This window comes from Panicum virgatum, chromosome 8N, assembly GCF_016808335.1.
Source record: "Panicum virgatum strain AP13 chromosome 8N, P.virgatum_v5, whole genome shotgun sequence".
Lineage (NCBI taxonomy): Eukaryota > Viridiplantae > Streptophyta > Magnoliopsida > Poales > Poaceae > Panicum > Panicum virgatum.
In genome coordinates this window covers 18,369,652-18,392,596 of record NC_053152.1, presented here as the reverse complement: position 1 = coordinate 18,392,596, position 22,945 = coordinate 18,369,652, and the positions used below count along the sequence as shown (strand labels likewise).

Here is a 22,945-nt window from a genome sequence, read left to right as displayed (position 1 = left end):
GGGCCGTCGCTTCAACCGCGGCCTGGATCCCTGTTGGCTCGACGGTGACGTCTGTGGAAGCGCAGCCATTTTCCGCTAAGACAGATGATCGGCTGCGACATTAGGCTCTGGAGGCACCGGTTGCGCTTGCTGTTGCTTGCTCATTGCTATGGCCACTTGGCGTTGAACCTCTTCCTCCAGTCTTTGATCGTGTGACATGAGCCGTTCTTCTAGCCTTCGCAAGTGCTCCCGCTCATCATTCTTTCTTCTTTGTCAGCTTCTATATGATTCAATGTAATCCCTGAACCCATACTTCCACGGAACCACGTCTTTGCCTCTTGTGCGGCCCGGATGTTCTGGATTTTCAAGGGCGCAAGTCAACTCGTCCCTCTCTCTATCCGGCTGGAATGTTCCCTCGGCCGCTGCTTGTATGGCCTCCTGTAGTCTCTGGGCTGCTAGCTGGATTTTTGGCCCATAGATGCAGGCCCAAGTCAATGGGTCCAAGCTTCCCCCGTGACCATAAAACCAGGTCCTTGACCTTTCAGGCTAGTTCATGGTAGCAGGTTGGATGCCTCTGTCAAGCAGATCCTGCTCCATCTTCTCCCATTTGGGTATTGCAAGCTTGTAGCCTCCTTGCCCTAGAGTGTGATGGAACACTTTCTTCGAGACATTATCTTTAGCCTTCTGCACTTTCTGAAGCCCAAGCTCTGAAGACTTGTATTGCACAAATGCATCCCAGTGACCCCTGAGCTTTTCGAGCTCGCCGGTAAACACGGGCAAGGTCCCGGTCTTGATATATTTCTTCGTCAAAATTTTCTTGAATGATTACAGCTGTTCGGCCATCTTGATCCGGGTCCAGCGCTTGCATATCTCTTCTGATTCAGCTGGAACTGTGAAGTTCTTCTTAAGCTCCTGCCAACACCATTCTTTCTCTCTCTCTCTCGGGTACCACATCCCGTTCCTCGCTTGGATTGAAAGCTATCCATAGGCTGAAGCTGATCGGGATGTGGTCTCTGACAATACATCCGGATTGTTTTATGAATTTTTTGGCGGCAGCTTCTGGAGCGATCGGTTATTATGTACCGCCCTTCCAGTTTCTTTGTCGGGCCTCGCTTCGTCTTTTTCTGCTGCGACGATGATCCAGACGACTATACAAAAACATTCATATACTTATATAGTATTCATATAGATTCAGATGAAAATATGATGTTCAATACAAGTAAATATAGTTGTGATATGTACATTAGCACTTTGTTCACCAGCAGCATCATCTTGCTCTGCAGCAGCGTCATCCTGAATGGATGGTGCCTCAATTCCGTCACCGGACATATTCAAATATATGTTAGTATTGCTGCCACCATCATCTTGTTTGGGGGCATCTCCTTGTGCACCACCACCTTCGGCAATCATATTCAACAGAAACTGTTCGTCTTCTGTGTCTGTTTGTTGTTGCAGGTCCATCGTAACTAGAAAATGAATACAAATAAAACCCTTAAGAAAATTCTCTAAAAAATTCACATATTTGCGTTAGCGTGAGTTTGCGAGCTCGAGAAGTAATATAAATGACACATTTGAATTAAGAATGAAGAATACATGTAATTAAAGTCTTTGAATGACATAATTAAATAATAAATACATGATAAATTAAAGTCTTTGAATAGATATAGTCACAGAATAGATATAAATCAATTCTACTTTACAGAATAGATATAGTCACAAGGATTCCAAAAAGTCCTTATTTGCCCCGGTCGAGTAGAAGACTACGTTTACGGACTTCTTTGGATCGTCGTACGATTAGATGGACGAGGATTGGATCGGACGACAATGTTTACATGGACGAGGATTGGATCGGACGACTATGTTTACATGGAAGAGGATTGGATCGGCGTACAAGTAGATGGACGAGGATCGGCGTACAAGTAGATGGACGAGGATCGGACGACTACGTTTACATGGAATAGGATCGAATCGGCGTACGTTTAGCTGGACGAGGATTGGATCGGCGTACGTACAGACATACACATATACATACACACATATACATACACATTAATATATTTACAAATTAAATATAATTTCACTATAAATTAACTCATTAAAAAATTAACACGTAATTTACATCAAATTAAATACCATAATTTACAATTTATGAAATTCACACAAAAAATGTGTGTGTGCGTGCGCGTCGGTGAGTGAGTGAGCGAGAGACCGAGCGTAAGTTTGTATGTTAGCGCGAGTTTGCGAGCTCAAGAAGTAATATAAATGGCACATTTGAATTAAGAACATAGAATACATGTAATTAAAGTCTTTGAATGACAAAATTAAATAATAAATACATGATAAATTAAAGTCTTTGAATGACATAACTAAATAATGAATACATCATAATATAAATTCTCTATAATTCTCTATTTCCTTCTCTATTTCTCTATAAATTCTCTCTAATTCTCATTATATCTCTATAAATAAAAAACACTATATCCATAATTGAATTATTATACTATCTCTATAAATCAATTCTACTTAATATATAATAAAGAAAACACTGTATTCATAATTCAATTCTAATAATATATCTATAAATCAATTCTACTTAATATATAATAATTAAAACACTATATCCATAATATAATTCTAAAAATATCTATATGCATAATTGAATTCAAGTTAATATAAAACAGAATTACTTAAACATAAATTTTTTTAAAAAAAAGAAAATGCCGGCGGCCACACTTACACAGGGCGGGGGAAGCTAGGGCGGTGGCGGCGCTGGACGACGAGGCGGAGCTGGCGGCGTGGCGGCACGCAGCGCAGAGGGTGGCGGCGCGGCGGCGCGGGGGGGGGGGGGGGGCGAAGATGAGGGCCGGCGCGCGCGCAGTGGATCGAGGCTGGGCGGCAGCGCACCGGTGATCGGCCTGGCGGGGTCGTCGTCCAAGGCGGCCGGGGCGTGGAGGCGGCCCGACAGTACTCGGGCGGCGGTGGTGGGGTGGCGGAGCTCGGGCGGCGCTCGGGGACGGCGGAGCTCGGGACCGATGTCACGATGGGGCAGCGGAGCTCGGGCGTCGGAGGTCGGCGGCGCTCGGGGACGGCGGCGGCAACGAGCAGGAGGCATGGTGGGAGCAGGGGATACTGCGGCGGCGCGGCGCAGATCAAGAACTGACCAAGTGTTGGAGGAAGGCAGAGGAAGAAGTGAGATATATTGGGGGGGGATCTTTTGTCCTGGGTCGTGGTTCCACCCGAGACAAAAGGTGTTTTTAGGCGGGCCGGGAAAATTCCCAGCCTGCGGCCCACCTTTAGTCCCGGGTGGATCGACCACCCGGGACAAAAGGGGCCCGTTTTCCCTCATTCTCCCTCATTCCCGCCAAATCTTTTGTTTGTTTTTGGTTCTTTTTACTTCTCTTTTAAAATAGGCTTTCATTTGTTAATTCAGTTTAAAAAATTATGGTTCCAAAAATTATGGAAAAAAATTTCTTATCTCTATATAGACTTGATACACGCAACAAAAATGTTTAATTTTCATTCAATTGATTGGGTCAACAAAATTTCTAAATTTTTTGAAATCATATTTTTATGTTGACCATGCAAAAATATATTAGGTGAATAAATTTTTTAAAACTTTTGCTTTTCGACAGAAAGTGGGTTCTATCACGATATTAATGTTTAAAAAATGAGTTTTACATAAAAATAAGCAATTTCATGACATTAATGAGTAGTGTGTGAGTTTATGAGATAGTGTGTGTTAGTGAGAGATTGTGTGTGTTAGTGAGAGAGTATAGTGTGTTAATGTCAATGTAATTTCATGGAATAAATAAAATTAGTTGAGTAATCCATATTATTGTATGAAATAAATAAAAATGATATATATATAACACATAAAGATTGTCATTACTTTTGTATAGAATAATAGGAAATGATTCAAGTACATGAAAGATTAGCGGTAATAGACTTTCTCTTGACAAATGTCCTTTGATTATGATCACAGCGCAAGTATGCAGCATCATCATTGGCTAGCAGGATGCATGGATCAGCATTTACTTCGAAAGATGGAATGGCAACAAAGTTATTATATTCTTCTGACAAGTCTGTCTTGTCCTCCACTCCAACGATGTTTCTCTTCTCTGATAGAACTATGTGTCACTTAGGCTCATTCTTTTGCTTGTTTATCCCCTTCTTTGGCTTGCTGGACATGTCTTTAATGTAGAAAACCTGAGCGACATCCTGGGCTAGGACAAACGGCTCGTCTCTATACCCAAGATTGTTGAGATCAACTATTGTCATCCCATACTCATCTTTTGTTACCCCTCCTCCAGATAGCTTAACCCATTGGCAACGAAATAGAGGCACCTTGAAATTGGGACCGTAATCCAGCTCCCATATCTCTTCAATGTAGCCGTAATATGTGTCTTTTTTCCATTATTGTCTGTGGCATCCATATGGATACCGCTGTTTTGATTGGTACTCTTTTTATCTTGGGCTATCGTATAAAATGTATTACCATTTATCTCGTACCCTTGGTATGTTAAGATATTCCAAGATGGTCCCCTAGCCAATAAGAATAGTTGTTCACTTATATCCAAGTTATGCATTAGATGCTTCCGCAACCAGCTGTCGAAAGTGTTCATGTGCTCACGTGTAATCCATGCCTCAGACTTTTCCGGGAATTCGGAGAGCAGAATCTTCTTGTGTTCCTCGATATACGGGTCAACCAAGGATGATTGTTGAAGAACCGCATAATGCGCTTTCTTGAATGAGAAATCATCTATGCAGACATAAGATTTCTTTCCTAATGTGCCCTTTCCATTTAGTCTCCACTCATATCGTGATTCAGTGACCCCAATCAGTTTAAGGTCATCAATAAAGTCAACACAAAAGTCAATGACCTCCTCAGTTCCGTAGGCACTGGCGGTGCTTTCTGCTGGACGAGTTTGATTGCCGCCTTTCAGAAATAAAAAGTAATTCTCAAAAAGAAATGGATGCGGCAACAATTGGGGGCAATGTGGTGTGAAGTAGGAAAAAGAGACGCGGAAGTTGGGTCTACTACTGCACAATCAATATAATTGACTCCAGCATATGGGTCCTATTATTACATCATCAAAGCCACTTGTCTAATAGCTTCTACTTGGTAATCGGGGTAATTTGACCTGAGACATGGAAGAATCCTATTTTTTAGTTCAAGGGTATTTTTCAAATTTCAATATTTGTATCGATTTTTACCCCTACTTTGAACTGTAATTGTCACTTTCCCTCATTTTTTTTACTTTGTGATTTTGCCCTTTACTATTCACAAGTCAATGCGATTTTACCTCTAGTCTATGGTCAAAATAGGGGCAAATATGCAAAGACCAAGGGCAAAATTGCAATGACTTTTGAAAAATAAAGGGCAAAATCAGAAATTTTAAAAAATAAGAGCAAAACCGCAATTGCACTTCAAATCAGGGCCAAGGACACCAAAAAACCTACATGAATATAATTGTTGGTTAAAGAGAACTTTGTGGTTTAATCAAAGAAGTTGTTTAGATGTTCAAATAGTTGAGCAAAGTTTTAGCGAATAAAGGTGGAAGGGATTTAATATAAACTCTCTATTGCTATTTGCAATAAAGTGTAGATGTGATCGTCTGCAAACCACAAATATGTACAAAAATTGCATGGCTTGCACTTTCAGCAGGAAAGGAATTTTCAACAGGGGACAATGGTGTGGATTATTGTACTTTCAATCAAAGGGTTAACTGATGCTCTTGAGGAAGCCAGATTGGAAAAGACACCTCTATCAAGATCCAGTGAACTTAAGTCCACATATAGCTAGAAATTAGTAATCCAGTTTCAAAGGTAGTTTTCTATTTTTAAATGAAATTTAAAAATATAGATTAAAAAAATCAAAACTAATTTATTTTTATTCAGAAAAATATGGGTATAACTACTTGGATCTTATTTGTTTGTAAAAAGTTGGTATAACTACAAGAAAATAAATACTAAAGATATAAAAAATTGGATCCGAATAATTAACAAGTAGAGTGCCAATAGATTACATTTCTATAGAAATGTTGGCACTAGTTTCATATTTTTTAATTTAAATAAATTACTTATTATATTTTTAGTTTTCTCAAAATGAATATCCACCTTTGAAACGACGCTGAGAGCTGAATTTGCCCAGTTGTAGCAGTTGGATGACCTCTATTATCCGATTTGGTAGTTGAATGTTGAAACTTAGACTATCATCATAGTTCAAGGGTTTAAAATTGACTTTATCCAAAAAAATAATAGGAGTACTACTCAAGAGTATCACCACATAAAATTCAACTACTTGAGCAGTCTATTGTTCAATTTTAGAATTGAAAAGTAGATCATATGGAATACAAATTCTGGTTTTCATACAATCAGGTAAAGGCAAGCTTTATTTTTTTAACATTCGACAGCAGCACCACCAGCAATTGCCGTTTCCGACAGCTTGGGACATATGAGCTTCTGACAACTAGTCGTATTTCGGATAGAACCCATTAATTGTCATGCCTCCATCAACAGGGATTGTTTGGCCAGTAATGTAAGACGAACCAGGCATACAAAGAAAAACAACCATGAAGGATATGTCATCCGGTTCTCCAACACGCCTAATTGGGGTTCGCCTCACAATATTATCCTTCAGTTCCTTATCTGAGAAAATCTACACAAAGGAACATTAATATGAGAGCTGGGCTCTTTAGTCGAAGAAGCAAACTTAGGCAACAGAATACATACGTTCCCTACATAGAAAGAGGTACATAGGTTCGAACTGTTCGACATTGTAGTGGCTTTATGGCAAGCATACCTTTCCACTTTGGGATATAGCAGTTAGTTAAAAGCATACATCTTTGAGACAAAAACAAAATTATTAGTGGATCCAGCAAACATTGCTTTAAAATATCACATGCAACAAAAAATTAAGCATGAAATCAAGTAAAGAGATCCTAATATTGCAGCACGGATTTTGTGTTGCAATAAACTTATATCTGTTTAGACACTCTTATACAGTAGTAACATCACAAAGAAAGTTTGTACAATGTACTTATTGCACTTCAATATCAATGATTTAATATATATATATATATATATATATATATTCAAACATATGGCACAATGTTCTGAAAGGGAAACAATACAATGAATCATAATGGATATAATTATAATTATTTGTATGCAGCTCAAGGTGAGGGAGAAATGTGGCTCGGCCCAAAGCAGAAGAATGGCTCGAAGTGACAGGCGATGGCTGGAGGCGCAGGCAGGAGATAGAGAGCAGACCATACACCATACACGGCAGCCCAGGTAGCGGAGGGGGTAGATGATGAGTAGGGGTGTTCATTAATTACCCTTAAGTGCCTCTCCAACTCTTTTTAGTTCAAATTTTTTACTAATTCTCCAAAATGAGATATCAATTCAGAGAATTAGTATAAAATTTTAAATTAAAAACAGTTGAAGTTGCACTTAAGAATCATCAATTTGCACCCTTAATTAGTGGTGGAGGAAAGCCTGGGGCAACATGGGCCATGGCCGGGCCATGGCCCTAGACCTGGGCTGAATTTTTCCATACTGTAGACTACTGTGGCAAAGAGGCCCATCTTAATTTGCCTAACCAGCCCATATATGGAGTGGCCCTAGTCACTCGAATGGCCCAGCTCCTCCCCTGCCCCTAATGATGAGCGTGGTAGAGGCATGGATGACGGAAGATGGCTGGTTTTGGGGAAGATAGAGGCCGTTTTTTCTTTTTTATATTTTTTAAAAATTAAAATTTCAAAAATATATGTCCGTTTTCAAATATTTCAAAAATATACCCCGGTCGCCCTCCCATAGGGCGACAGGCCCAATGTGTAATTTTTTTTTTCAAATTTGCAACGAAGTCCCTGGAGAGAAAAAAAAAGGCGGGGGACCTGTCGCCCCCCCAACGGGCGACAGGGGCCTGTCGCCCTCCCCTCGGGCGACAGGCCCCTGTCGCCCATTGGGGGGGCGACAGGCCCCCCCCTTTTTTATTCTCGGACTTTTATTTTTGCAGGGACCTATTTTGAGCTATTCGAGCGTGTATTCGTCATCATCGTCGGCAAGGTCTCGGCCGCTAACTCCTACCGCACGTTACTTGTCCTTCATTAAATCACGGAAAAAAATCGCAAGAACTTCCCTTATTTCACGAGCATTATGGAACCCACAAACATAATAAGTTCACATAAATAATATCTATAAAAACAAATGACAAGTAACCTACCACAATCATAAACATCGGATACAAATAAGCGGTCCACAGCTATCTCATTACAAATAAACATCATATACATCTAACCACCCCTAGGGCGTCGGACCCTCTTAGCCCTCTGCTGGGCACGGACATGTCCCTCGGAGTAGGTGAGAACATCCGGAGACCTCACCTGTCGCTCAGGACGCGCAAGGGGCTGCGGTGTCTGCTGCTTAGAGATCCCAAGTGGTGCTCCTCCTAGCTGTGAATACCCCAAGACATCGGGGTCACCTTGCGCGGCAGGCTCTTCTGGACTCAAGCTGTCGAAGTCGTCTAAGGTGAATGTCTCGTTATCTGGTCGAAAGGAGGAAGAAGAAGGTCCGGCGCCCGCATCGGGGTAGAATCCTACGCAAAAAATATGGATGTTAGCGTACGCTCGTATATTTCGTAATGACATGTAGAAACCGAAATACGAAACATAAATTAACCTGTGCACGCCGGTATCTGTGGCCCCGGTACCATCCCTGGATACGGTCCGCCAACTGGTGCTGTCCCTCTAAACATTCCAGTATGGCCGAACGCAGTAGCTGGATCGTATCCTGTATGTGATATTAGTAAATATGTAGGAACACTTGATGTAATTTTAAAGAAATATGTATGTTACCTGTACTTGGGAAGAACTGCGACGTCGGCCCGTGTATGGTCGACGGACACGGGAACGACGACGACGCCTGAGACGACCCGTGGCTGTCTTCGTACTGCACACGGCTTCCGAAGTTGTGCGTTACCTGACGCAACTGATCACGCTGCCTCGACCATGCCTCTATCTGCTCAAACTGGGTCATTGGGGATCCGGCACGTACCCTCGTCAGGTAAGTCGAGCAGTCCGTCTCCATCATGTTGCAAAGGCGAAACTGCATCAATTCAGTAAAGTTACAAACACATGAATTATCTTATGAATATGATTATATATATGCAAATATGATCAAGAGACTCACCGCGCCAGCTAGTGCCTCCACGTGGTGCCGGGCATAGCCATCCTGAGGCCTCGCCTGGTGTGGCTGCGGGTGAGTGTCAACAAAAACCAGACGAGCCCGAGTCCGGGGTAAGTACCAGGTGAGGTAAGCCCTAAAGGAGCTATCTGTGTGTGGTCCTGTTGGATGGACCAAGTGCTCGTCTGCCTGTTCCCATTGGTCCACCCACGGCTGGATCTTGGTGAGCCAATCATCAGAGCACGGCAAGCCACTCCTTGACAACCTACAAAGTGGACCACGAAGAATCGTTAGAATCGACACGAATGTATGAGCCAAGTTCATTCATAATTACTTGTGGTCCTGGCGACTGACACGCTCCAATGCGGTGGGCACCGGAAACTCCTGGCGCTGCCCAAACTGTCTCCTGACTCTCCAGGGGCAATATGCCTCAACCGCGATGTCATAAACCAGGACGGCGGAAGTAAGCCACAGGCTCGCATTCGCGGAGCAGTGCGAAGACAGGCCTGCTGGTGCACGGGTAGCCACAGCCTCTGGGCTGTAAGGCTCCCAGGCAACGTCCTCGGGCGTCAGCATGTCGAGCTCCGAAACAAACTCAGGATATGCGCATTTAACCCGCGCATGTGCCCAGGACCTCTGCATTCCGAATAAGTAAAATTAAAAGTGCGCTAATACATCATGTAACAATGAATAACAAAATTAGGTTTGTTGCGAACATACCTGACGCCAGATCCAGATAGTTCCCATAGTGGGCCTCTCGTCCTCCTCGTCGCCGTACATGCCCCCGTGGTAAGGCTCGTGGCTGACCAAGGGGCGACCAACGGCTAGCCTCTCGTACGACCAAAGCTGTAGCAGTAGTGGGCACCCTGACAGGATAGCGTTCCCATGTGTCTTCATGCACCCATCGCAGAGTCCACGGTAAGTGGCTGCAAGTACCGCCTCACCCCAGCTGTAGGGCGGTACGTCCTCGTCCCCATCCGCAATCTCCCGTGCATACGGAAGGAGAATCCTATCGACCGAGTTGCCATGAGTGTTGTTGAACATGATGTAACCAAACAACCAAAGTAGGTACGCCTCCAGCGATCTGGTCACACTGTACTCGTCGGCATCCGCAGCCAAAAGGGCAGGCTGCATAAACAATTAAGATAAATAGTTTCAACTATCAATGGAACATGTGAATTGTAACAATTAAATTTATATTTGGAATGAATACGTACTGTAAACTGTAGGAACCAGGTCTTCGAAGGACCTGCTGCTCGCGGGTGCGGGTTGATCGGACCTGCTTCATCCACACGGTCAACCAGGGCAAAACGGGCCTCCAGCTCATCCTTCCATGAGGCCGCCACCACACGCGGACCTACAGCCTCCCCGACGATAGGGAGGCCGAGGAGGTAGGCCACGTCCTGCAGCGTAGGAGTCATCTCCCCACACGGGAGGTGGAACGTATGTGTCTCCGGCCTCCATCTGTCAACGAGCGCCGTCAGGAGGGATCGGTCGAGCTGAATAGGCCCAACCTCGACAAGACGGCTCAGAGTCAGTAGGCCGGCCTCACGTAACCTGGAAAAAAATAAAAAAATGTCGAAACAAAGGAATACCGGCGAATACATAAGTCATAAACAATAATATTTCATTACATACCGGTCACACCAATCGTTGTGTATAGAGATCGCCTCGCCGGGTGGACGAGGACATAGCACCTCTAGGGCTCGGTGCTCAACAGCTGCAAAGTAAGACCTGTGGCTCGAGTCGATCACTGGGTCTAGCAAGGAGTCCATCTCCATACACTGCAGCCGTGTAACGCTCTCTGAAATACTTCATGCACCCATACATGATGAACTCAACAATTCCCACAAGTGGAAAGGCACGACAAGAACGCATAACCATATTGAAACACTCTGCATGGTTCGTTGTCTGAATACCATACCGTATTCTGTTGGTATCATAAAGGAATGACCATTTCTCCTTAGGTGCACCTCGAATCCAGTGTGAAAATGGCTTCTCAATTGAATCCCTAGCCTCTGCAGCCTGACTCGTGCCTGCTCCTGATGCCCTTACCTTCACTAGCTCTGCAGTCAACTGATCAAGCATCTGCCATAATGCATTGAATTTTCTCTGTTGATTTTGGGTGCACAACCTCTTAAACAGGTTCTTAAGATCCTTGTTCTTGAAGTGTTCATAGAAGTTTGCACCCATATGCCTAATGCACCACCTGTTTTGGACATCAGGCCATAATGGAGGCGTTGTCGCAGTTCCACATTGCAATTTCAGTATTGATTGCAGGATACCTGCATGCCTATCACTAATAAGGCACACATCTGGACGTGCAGCAACAACATGATTCTTCACTCGTTCAAGGAACCAATACCAACTGTCTATGTTCTCATTCTCAACAAATGCAAATGCGAGCGGAACAATTTGGTTGTTACAATCTACACCGATTGCGGTGAGTATCTGACCTTTATACCTTCCAGTCAAAAATGTGCCATCAATGCAGATCACCGGAAGACAAAACTGAAATGCTCTAACAGAAGCACCTATGCAAAAGAAGGCTCGTTGCATAATTCTTTGTCCCCTAGTCACGGCTGGTAAAAGGTATGTGTCATAAAAGCTTCCAGGATTTCTAGCAGCAACCTGGGATAACATACGAGGTAAGTTATCATATGATGCCTCGTATCTGGTCCCATGTTTTGGTTCTCTGTCTCTTCTGACTCATCTTGCTCAACATTATTGGTCTCTCTTCGAATACTCGGAGTTCCTTGATCTGCACAATGTTGGATTTCATTTTGTGTCTTATCCCGGATTTGAACAAGAATGGCCAGAGGCCACCCACGCTCTAGAGCTGCTTGCATGTACTTCTGCTAGTCATCAGTGCTGTGTATCATCATTAATTCCCATAATTCACTTTCTACCTCCCAATTAACAAGAGACTGGACAGTGATCACATGTGTCAACGGATCAACATGGAACCCACGCTGCAGCCACTTACATATGGAACCAAAACTCCTTTCCAGAGGTTTATCTATGCCGCTAGATGTGCGCTTAAAGGCAGAAAGATCTACTCCATTTGGCCCATACATAACATTGTATTCACCATAAAATACTTGAAACTGCATTTTGCTCGACATATCTGTATATCACATAATACTTATCGAGTTATACTCTTGACTTCACTACCTTATTCAATAATCCGTGAAAACTAAGTATGGAATTCAACTATAACGTATAAGTATTCATAACTACGTGATGACTCTCGAATTCTATACTGCATATGCCAAATTCTATTCTAAATCATAATTAATTTATAAACATGTCTCTAATAGCACTGCAATTGTAATAATAAATGCGTAGAACTAATTTTCTAAACTAATTTACTACTACGTAACTACAAACTAAAGTATCATTGAACTCCTACTTAAATGGATCTACTATAGCACTAATTAAATTAAATTACTCATATTTAAATACGTAGTACTTAAATATAACAATATTTAAACTAAATGTACTAACCTGCAGATCACAAGTGCTGAATCCGGCAGGGCTTCGCCGCTTTCCTTCTCCTCACTCCTCTCTTTTTTTTCTGGATTTTTGGTGGAATTTTCGGGCTCAAATGAGGAGGGAAGGGGAGGGCTGGGGCTTTTATAAGGGGGGAGACCCTGGTCGCCCGCGGGGGGGGGGGGGGGGGGGGGGGCGACAGGCCCCCTGCCGCGACTGTGGGCCGGGCCCAGCGGCGGTCGCCCGTGGACCGGGCGACAGGCCCCTGTCGCCCCCCCAACGGGCGACATGGCTTGTTTTTTTTTTCTCCAGGGACTTCGTTGCAAATTTGAAAAAAAAAATTACACATTGGGCCTGTCGCCCTATGGGAGGGCGACCGGGGTATATTTTTGAAATTTTTGAAAACGGACATATATTTTTGAAATTTTATTTTTTTTTAAATATAAAAAAGAAAAAAGTTCAAGATAGAGAATGAGAGAGATGTGGGAGCATAGATAAAGAAAAAAAATGGTAAGTGGGCCAAAATTGGCCCACGGTGTCGACCTTGTATTACAGGGAGCAAAACTGTTAATAAAAACACCTCAAATGGTTAGTGAATCTTTTTTCACTAATTTGGGATGTAAAAAAGACAGTTTTGTTGGAGGGTCAAGTGAACCACTAGTATAAGTAGACTTTTTCTAAGTTACATAGTATCTAAAAGAATCTTTCCACTTTAGGATATAGCAATTAATTAAAAGAATCTTTCAGACATAAAAACAAAAATTCTTAGTGGATCTTGCAAAAATACTTAAAAATCACATGCAAACAAAAACTAAGCATTAAAAGAAGTAAAAACATCCCGATATTGAAATATCATTTTAGTGTTGCAACCTACTTATATCTGTTTAGACACTCCTATGCGGTAATAACATCACAATGAAAGTTCCCGCAATGTACTTATTTGCAGTTCAGTATCAACAATTTTAATATATTCAAACAGGTACAATGGTGTGCAGCGGGAACAATATATACAATAAATCAAAATCAATATAATTATTATGTGTATGCAACACATGTAATACCCTAGCTAATAAGCATGAAAGTGTCACAGTGGACTGGAATGCATTAGGATAATGGACTAGACAATCTGAGAAATTAATGATTTCTAAAAATATCATGTAAGATGACAGAAGAAAAAGCTTACTCGCTCTGTAAGTGAAGTAGAGATGTAACCTGGAGCAACAGAGTTAATTCTTATGTTGTCCTTTGCCCATTCGCATGCCATCTTCTTTGCTAATTGGTTCAAGGAAGCTAGTAAAACATCAAAAATTGGTTATCATGGAAGATGTCTTGAACAAACTTATCTTCAATACATGCTCAATAAACATAAAGAATAACAGATGTAGAGGTCTTTACCTTTAGTCATACCATAAATCGGTCCACTAAACAAGGCTACAACTCCAGCAATTGAAGATACAAAAATAATACTTCCTGACCCAGATGCTTTTAGAAGAGGATGAGCAAGTAGGCACAAAAGATATGCAGATTCAAGATTAGTGGCCATCAAAAATGAGTATTCCCCTGCAGAATGCTCCATAGCTGATTTCCTTATGGCTGTCCCAGCATTGTTTACCTAATAGAGCAAACAAGAAAGTCCATAGAAATAGATCAGCCGGAAGTTTCGTACTTGAGTGAGCAAAACAGTACTAGTGCGTGCAGTGAGCGATCTAATTTCATCGCCTGTGACCAGCAAATGTAAAAATGCATGAAAACTATACCACGCATGGAATGTGTACGAATGGCAAGAAAATAGGTCAAATTTCTTGACCAAAGTATTCATGAAAGGTTTGCTGGACCAGCTACCAAGTTAATATTTTAATCAGATAATATGATTTTTATTGACAAAATATATAGAATATTTAATATTTTAGTTAGTTTTATATTTGTGTAGTTTTAGTTAGACAAATATAGAAAATAAAGGTTATTATAAATATCAGGCAAAAATTCTAACCAAATATATTCTCCTATAGTATACAACAACAACAACAACATAGCCTTTTTTTCCAAGCAAGTTGGGGTATGCTAGAGATGAAACCCGAAAGAAATAAGTTCAAGGTTCAGGCACATTGATAGCTAGTCTCCAAGCGCTCCTATCCAAAGCTATCTCTTTAGAGATATTCCAATCCTTAAGGTCTCTTTTAACCAACTCATCCCACGTCAGTTTAGGTCTACCTCTACCCCTCTTTACATTACCGACCCGCTCAAGAACCCCATTACGCACCGGCGCCTCAGGAGGCCTTCGTTGGACATGTCCAAACCATCTCAGCCGATGCTGGATAAGATTCTCCTCAATTGGTGCCACCCCGACCCTATCCTGAAAAACTTCGTTCCGGACTCTATTCCTCCTTGTGTGCCCGCAAAACCACCGCGACATCCGCATCTCTGCTACACTCAGTTGCTGGACAGAGTGTGTGAGACAAAAATGATGAAATAATTGGTATGGGTACTACGTATGCGATTTCATGCACCTTCTAACCCATCGCTGGAAGACTACAATGGAGGACCTAAAAGTATGTACATACCGTTCACGACTACATTTTCCTAATTATACTAACGCAATGAATTAATATATTGAGTTTTTTCCCAAAAAGATAGATGACGCAAATTGGGCAAGAAGTTTACGATCTGGATAGGATTAATGCCATGTCAGAGCAGTTCATAGGATTCATAATGACGAAGATCCTGAAGCATAGAGGCGAGTTCTACCATGACGGTCACATTAATAGGCTATCCGCATCGACGTCCTAATGGGCCTAGTACTTGCACTATAAACATGCATTGTATATTTGTAAACATTACGTCGTGTTATTTGTATATATATATATAATATTATTATAGCTTAATAACCAAATAAATGATTGCCATTGACTTTTAATTATTTTCAAATATTCTATGAACTCGAAGGCGACTATTGGATGTATAAGTAGTGTAGAGCTCGGGTACGCGTATCAGTTCTGAAATAATAAACCGGTACCAAGGGCCGCCAGCCTGCGGCAGTGCCGCCGCAGGCTGGCGGCCCTTGGTACCGGTTGGTTTTTTCCAACCGGTGCCAAAGGTGACCTTAGGCACCGGGTAAAATACCTGGTGTCCTAAACCGACCCCTTTGGTCTCCGTTCTCTAGTAGTGCTAGGTTTCTACCAAGTTAATTTTCTTTTTAACTTTGGCTAGCAACATCTATACAAATATATGAGGATCTTATTGGCATACATCTCACTAAATTACTATTACATTTGCAGACTTAGCAACAAACATCGTCATGGGTTGAGTAACATGGGCGTTGCAGATCGGATCGGAACGCGGTATGCTACTTCAAAAAAAATGTTTGACTAGACGAGAACAAGATTAATTAATCTTAGAATGTCGGATGACGATTTTCCCGGGACAGGGAACACAACAACATACCATGTTCCCGGTGACATTCCTTGGTCACTGTATTCCCCAACAGTTTAGAAAAAGTAGTAGCCTTGTTATGTAAGTATGTAACAATGCAAGAGTCGATGTGTATTTGCGCAGGCTCCAGAGGCCACAAAATGAGATTGTATATTTTAAAAGTTGAAACAGATCAAATAGTAAGAGAGGTATTAGTTTAGCTTGTGCTCACGAGGATGTCAAGGTTGCCGCCGAAGTGGTCGGTGACCTCGCGGAGTAGGCGCTCCCGCTGGTCATGCACGGAGACGTCGCAGACGGATCTTGCAACGGGGAGGTCCATGGCCTGCCACTCCTTTAGGCGCTCGACCAGCTCCTCCTCCTCCAAGGAGCAGGTGTACACAGCTGCTCCCAGCGCCACCAGCTCCTCCACCACCACACGCCTGCGAGCACGCCATTGATCAACATGTACGTGCAAATTAAAGGATCCGAATCCTCTTGTCGAACAACACCTCGAGGCAGGGAGGGGGGATGGGAGTCGTACGCACGTACCCGATGCCACGACTGCCTCCCGTGACCAGGGCCCTTTTGCCACAGAGTGACCATCTCCCCGGCTGCCTTACCTTCTCACGAGGTGAAGCATCCGTCGCAGTTATCTCCTCATTACTAGCTGCTGCTTCCGGCCGGTTAGTGTCAACAACCGACATCTCTCTCTCTCTCTCTCTCTCTCTCTCTCTCTCTCTCTCTCTCTCTCTCTCTCTCTCTCTCTCTCTCTATGTCTGTCTGCGTGTTCGTTCAGTTGAGGGATTTTCTCCATGCATGGGGTTTATATATATACAGGAAGTTGAAGGCAGACGAAGCCCTAAACCAATCTCCTTTGCTCGAAAATGACGGTACAATTATAAACAAGCTAGGTGAGAAAATAATTATAAAAGTGGAATATCAAGTAGACGGTATCACATATCATAATGCATGGTTCCCATTCATGCAAATTATTTTGATGCACCTCGCCCTCCACATGTTCCTTAATTAATTTATTAATTACCACTACACATTCAATCATGTAATCGAACAAAACCGAGCCTAGCTGGATGGCTCATCATGTAGGTTGATGCACACTATTTAAATCCTAGCGAGGAGCTAATAGCCAACTGTTAGGGATCAAATTTGACATGGCTGGGCGTACCGGTCTAACCGATATACATAGACTGGTCAGCCCGGTCCGGGTAATTTTTTCGAAGTGCAAAATCAATTTGGAGTTCATATGAGAGAGTTATGAATTTAGGAATACTTGACGAACCAGCTATGACAGGTTAGGCCGGACCGGTAGACCGGTACCAGTCCAGGCCAAGGATTTGCATGAGATTGGACTTCTAATAGGATAATACCTCCCCTCCCTACAAACATATATAAAGGGTCACGGCCAATTGAGAGTATTCAATCGATAATGTTGGGATTTAAGTTGCGATGGCCAAAACAGAAGAGGATGGGAATGGAAAGCTCAAAAGTTTAATTTGACAAAATGGCAGTATATTCTCAAAAGAATCAACCTGTACAGGAAAGTGAGAGGAGGTATTCATACACCCAACCTCCATTACATGATTCTGAAAATGCCCCTACCTACCCCTTATATTCGGGGGATATTATGGGCAGATAGACTATATCTAGGTTGGAGTATATAAGTCTCCTATGCATACAACATCACGTCTTTCATGTGAATTGAAGGTAGCTTTCGCCACTGGAGCCCCATGCTTCATGTGATCGCTAAGCTTTCGCCACTGGAGCCACATTTTTCATGTGATCGCTACCTTCGGGTTGATCCTTGATAACCTTCGCTGACCTTTGGAATCCCCCACCACCATTTCTCCAATGAGCTTCTCCACGAATCCTTCAGCCAAGACCTTACGAAGGCGACACAAGATGTCAAGCTCCATGACATCCCTTGAAGGTCCAGCGCCTTCGGCCCACCTTTGGAGGTCATAGAGTCCATTGAGGGTTGTCGCCTCCTACTCTGCATACAAAGGCAACAGATCCTTCTCCTTAGGATTGTTGATTGTTCTTAATGTTGGAGAAAAATTCCACGGCCTTTGGGGTGTAACATTGGGCCGTGTTGGTTCGGAGGTGGGGACCCCCAATAGATAATAACACAATCTTTTATCTTCTTTCCTTTATTTTTGTTATTTCCAAACCCTTGATCTTCCAACCCCAATTTACTGTTCTTCCAGCACCTTAACGGTATTTCATGACGTTCTAGATGGCCTCTAGACTCTAAAACAACCCAACATGTGAATGCCCCAATGGGGTCTCTCCCAGGCGGGCAGGCGTTACATCCTCACTGATTACCTGGCCGACGAGACCGGTCTGACTGGTTGGCCATACCGGTCTGATCAATGTGTACCAATGTGAGGTGTTGCCGAGCGTGCTGCCCACGTTCGAGGTCCCAGTATTATTTACCTAATAGATCAAACAAGAAGCTCGGTAGAAATAAATCAGCCGGAAAATTCGAACTTGAGTGAGCAAAACAATACTAGCGCGTGCAGTGAGCGATGTAATCTCATCACCTGTGACCAGCAAATGCAAAAATTCATGAAAACTATATGACGCATGGAATGTGTACCAATGGCAAGAAAATAGGTCAAATTTCTGGACCAAAGTATTCCTGAAGGTTTGCTGGACCAGATACCGAGTTAAATTTTAATCAAATACTATGATTTTTATTGATAAAATATATGGAATAATTTATATTTTAGTTAGTCTTATATTTGTGTATCTATAGTTAGACAATTATAGAAAATAAATGTTATTATAAATATCAGGCAAAAATTATAGTTAGTTTTATATTTGTGTACATCCTCTTATCCTGAATTTAAGTATATATATCTATCTACACTACTAGAAAACGGGCAATGGAATAGGCCAAACAGACCGGCTTCTCATATTTTGCATGGAGAGCGGCAAACTTATAGTATTCGACTCTATAAGGTACACAAAGGAGGCAATCCAACACATCATAGACCCATTGAACAAGTAAATTAAATTTGCACAATCAAATCCTTTTCATAGGTCAATTATTAAACATCAAACGAAATTTTAAGCCAAGGGTGTGGAAAAAAATTTGTGAGAAAGAACGAAGAAGGCGGTCTATTGAAGGAGGAATTGAACATTAGAATGGATTTTCTGATCAGCGGGGTCACGAACATAGGCACACACAAAAATGTTATATAACTAATTTATTTCTCCTATAGTATGCCAGACAAGAACAATGAAATAATGGTATGGGTACTATGTATACGAGTTCATGCACCTTCTAACCCGTTGCGGGAAGACTATGACGGAGGACCCAAAAGTATGTATAAACTGTTCATGTCAGACCTGGGGCAGTGGAACTGCTTATAGGCATAGAATATTCTAGAGTAAGGGGTAGCTTATGGCTGCATCTTACCTTTTTTGTAACTACCTGAATAGGCGTAGAACTAGCTGCAATACGTAGGAAACTACCCGATTGTATTGTAGTAGGACTCTAACTATACTCGGCTAGGACTTTCCATGTAACCCTCTCCCCCGGATATATAAGGGCGGGCAGGGACCTCCTCGAAACAATCAACACCTAAGGCAAAACAAACAACCATACAAGACGTAGGGTATTACGCAACTCGCGGCCCGAACCTGTCTAAATCTTTGCGTTCCTTGAACCATCGAGTTCCAGAGCAGTCGATCCCTACCTGCAAACCTTACTGCTAAGGGTATCCCTGAGCAGGCTTGGCGGTAAACACCGACAGCTGGCGCGCCAGGCAGGGGATTTGGCGAGTTCATCAGCAAATTCGATGGCCGGATCAAGCGACGCCAACAACGTGCCTGAGGGCACAACCCTCGTTTTCGGTTTCTGGGCATGCACGGCTGACGGATCGGGCAGCTTCTCTAGCCACCTTGTCACACACAACTCGCCTAAACTGAAAACTACCTCCCAACTCGCCGACATCTGCGAGTCCGCGGATCTCGACGAAAAAAGAGTTCTACTCGAGCTCAATCCGGATGACGCAGAAAACGTGCCAACTCCAACTCGAACTCTCGAGTCAGTCGAGTTCGACACAAATTTTGATTCCGAAAAACCCCACTTTCCCGAAACCCTCGGAAAATACGTGACTGATCTAAAAACAATCAAACGCCCAAAGATCAACAACTCAGAACTACTTGATGGAGTAGATCGAGTTTCACGATCAATAAAGGGATGCATTAAACTTGCAGAATCTGCCCTTGGCTCATCTACATCACAGCAGAACCCAGAAGTGTTGAACCCACCATAGAAAAGGTTGGGTGATACACTCTCGGGGATCGATCGAGTAGATTCCAAACTTGTTGTTGGCGCTCCTTAAGTATCCATTTTATCCCCTGTTTAACTTTGATAATGGCATGAATTTAATATCAAAATCACTAACCATCCTAACCTCGGCCCAATTATTGGTCGTTTTCGCGTTTGCACATATATTTTGGAGGTACTTCGTTTTTGTAGGTTTTTGACCAATTTTGGAGCATGAAATGACGAGGCCCATGATCACGCGATGACAACGAAGAAAGACGAAGGCCAAAGCCCGAACAAAGGACCGAAGGCCATGATGATTAGAGGCCCGTTCGTGCACATCCACCCTCCAATGAAGCCCAAAGGACAAAGCCCACAAGATAAGATCAAGATACTTCGGGGCTAAGCAAAGCAAAGAGAGATTTAAGGAAGGATTTTCCATCCTATCCTTTTCCTCGAAGAAATCTCGAAGATAACGACGTCTAATGGGGTGCAATCGTTAAAGGCATAAACTCTAGAAGACTCCAGGAGACTTGAGGAGAAAGGCGGACACGAGGCGGCGAAGAAATGGGCCAGGCCGGCCGGCCTGGGTCCATTGGGCCAGCCGGCCCAGCCACTTTTTGAGGCGGTTCGGCCTCCCCTTTGACCTAGGGTTCTCTGAGGCTATTTAAAGACCCCTCCCCAAGGTTCACGCAGAGATTAATTCGGGAGACGACGCAAAAGAGCAGAGAAGATAGAGGGACACCTCTCGGAGAGCCGAGGGTCGTGCTAGTTGTCTAGGGGCTTCCCTAGCCGACGTGGGAACCTTGCAAGGAAGACCATGTCGGAGTTCTGGAGCTAGGATCATCAAGATCAAGGTAGGGCCCCGGTTGTGATCTTGTGATGTACAATCATTCATGGTGAAGTTATTTGTGATTCCGAATGTTTAGCGACCAAGTTCTCTCTTTCGATTTTGTTCTTTTCTTTGGGTTTGCTTCATCCTAGATCTATTATCGAGATAGATCGCTTAGCATGATCTTGTAGTCATGGTGGCTAGAGGTTCATGGCGGAACTAACAAAGGGGGTTCGACTTGCTTCTGGGTACTTTCGTCCAAAGGGGCGGCGTCGTGACAGGGCGTTGCCACTGAGTAGGTGGGGTATCGAGGGATCGGATTGGAGATTTTGAGTTTAAAGATGCTTTTCATTGAGATTCATATCTATCTTACTTCACTACATCTAGCTGGAACTACAACATATGCATGATCCAGGTGATCTAGATTGGTTATCTCTAACTTTCTCTTGCTACCTTCGGTGTTTGTCGTTTTTAGTAGATTAGATTCGTTTTTCACCATCTCAACACAAAGGAATCTCTATGCTAGTAGATTGTTTCTTGTATCTTTGGCTCCGTGGATTGATAAACCTTGAGGGAATACTCTAAGGGAAAAGCTACACGAACCGTGCGCTTGCGGTATACAAATCGGGGGCGCTAAGGAGCGTCAACAAGCTTTTCTGGCGCCGTTGCCGGGGAACCATCGATTTAAGATCCAATCTTACTTGCATTCGTAAATATTTCTTTCTCTTGATTTTTCTTTTTGACCTTTTTAGATCTCTTATTTTTCTGAGCTAACTAAAAAAAATGGATCTATTCCACGAAAATCAATCTAATCTAGAGTTTGCTATATTTTTCTTTTATGTTTTAAATCTTGTATATTCATCTTTTAGATCTGGTATATATTTTTCTTTTTCACTAACCCCTAACAGGAGATGGACGAGAGCCTCTCCAACAAACTCGAAAATTTTGTGGATGATCCAGAAAAAATTTACAGGCAAAGTAGACGAGAAGCACGATCAAGGAAGCCGGAACTAGTAGATCCAAAAGTCGAAGCCGACGGTTCATCGTCTTCACCTCAAGCAACTCCACCGACAAGTCCAAAGGAGGCGCCACTTCACCAAGGGATGGCGCTACCGGAGCAGGAGCGTACGATCGGAGAGCTATGCACTCTGGATGTTCGGGACTTGCCGATCCAAAATCTCGACAACATCAGAGTTCCATTCGAGATCAAGACTTCAATCATAAGGATGTTGCAAAGCTGGCCCTTCACTGGAAAAGAAGACGCTAATATACATCTTCAAGCGTTCCTCCAACTATGCCGCACCTTCGACATGCAAGGGATGACTCTAGATCAAATAAGAGCGAGGCTCTTTCCGTTCTCTCTACTTGGGAGAGAGTTGCAATGGTTTCATTCTCTACCACCGCGCACGGTGCAAAATTGGGAGTCCTTGATGAAAGAGTTCATGACAGAGTTCTACTCGCCGGGCAAGACCCAGATTCTGCGCAACAAGATTGCAACATTCGCGCAAGCCCCGACGGAGACTATTGCGGAAGCCTATGAGCGCTTCAACGACTACATCCGCGCCGTACCTCATCATAAGTTCTCAAGGGAGGATGTGGTCCAGAAGTTCTATCAAGGCCTCACTACTGCATCAAGGGGGATCATTGACGCATCGGCCGGAGGTTCTATCATTGAGCTCACGCCTACTCAAGTTTTCAAGCTATTCAAGAAGGTGGCAGACAATGACACATGTGCATCATCGGGGCGCCTACAA

General features: G+C 43.1%; 1 protein-coding gene across 1 annotated transcript; it reads right to left on the bottom strand.

The window, feature by feature from the left end:
* Positions 1–6,448: 6,448 nt before the first annotated feature.
* Positions 6,449–16,769, bottom strand: LOC120684856 (tropinone reductase homolog At5g06060-like). The gene is made up of 5 exons (XM_039966721.1): positions 16,615–16,769; positions 16,298–16,505; positions 14,053–14,269; positions 13,841–13,947; positions 6,449–6,637 (listed from the first exon to the last, which is right to left on the bottom strand). Exons 1-5 carry the CDS (start codon positions 16,767–16,769, stop codon positions 6,449–6,451), a joined length of 876 nt encoding a protein of 291 aa, XP_039822655.1.
* Positions 16,770–22,945: the final 6,176 nt, after the last annotated feature.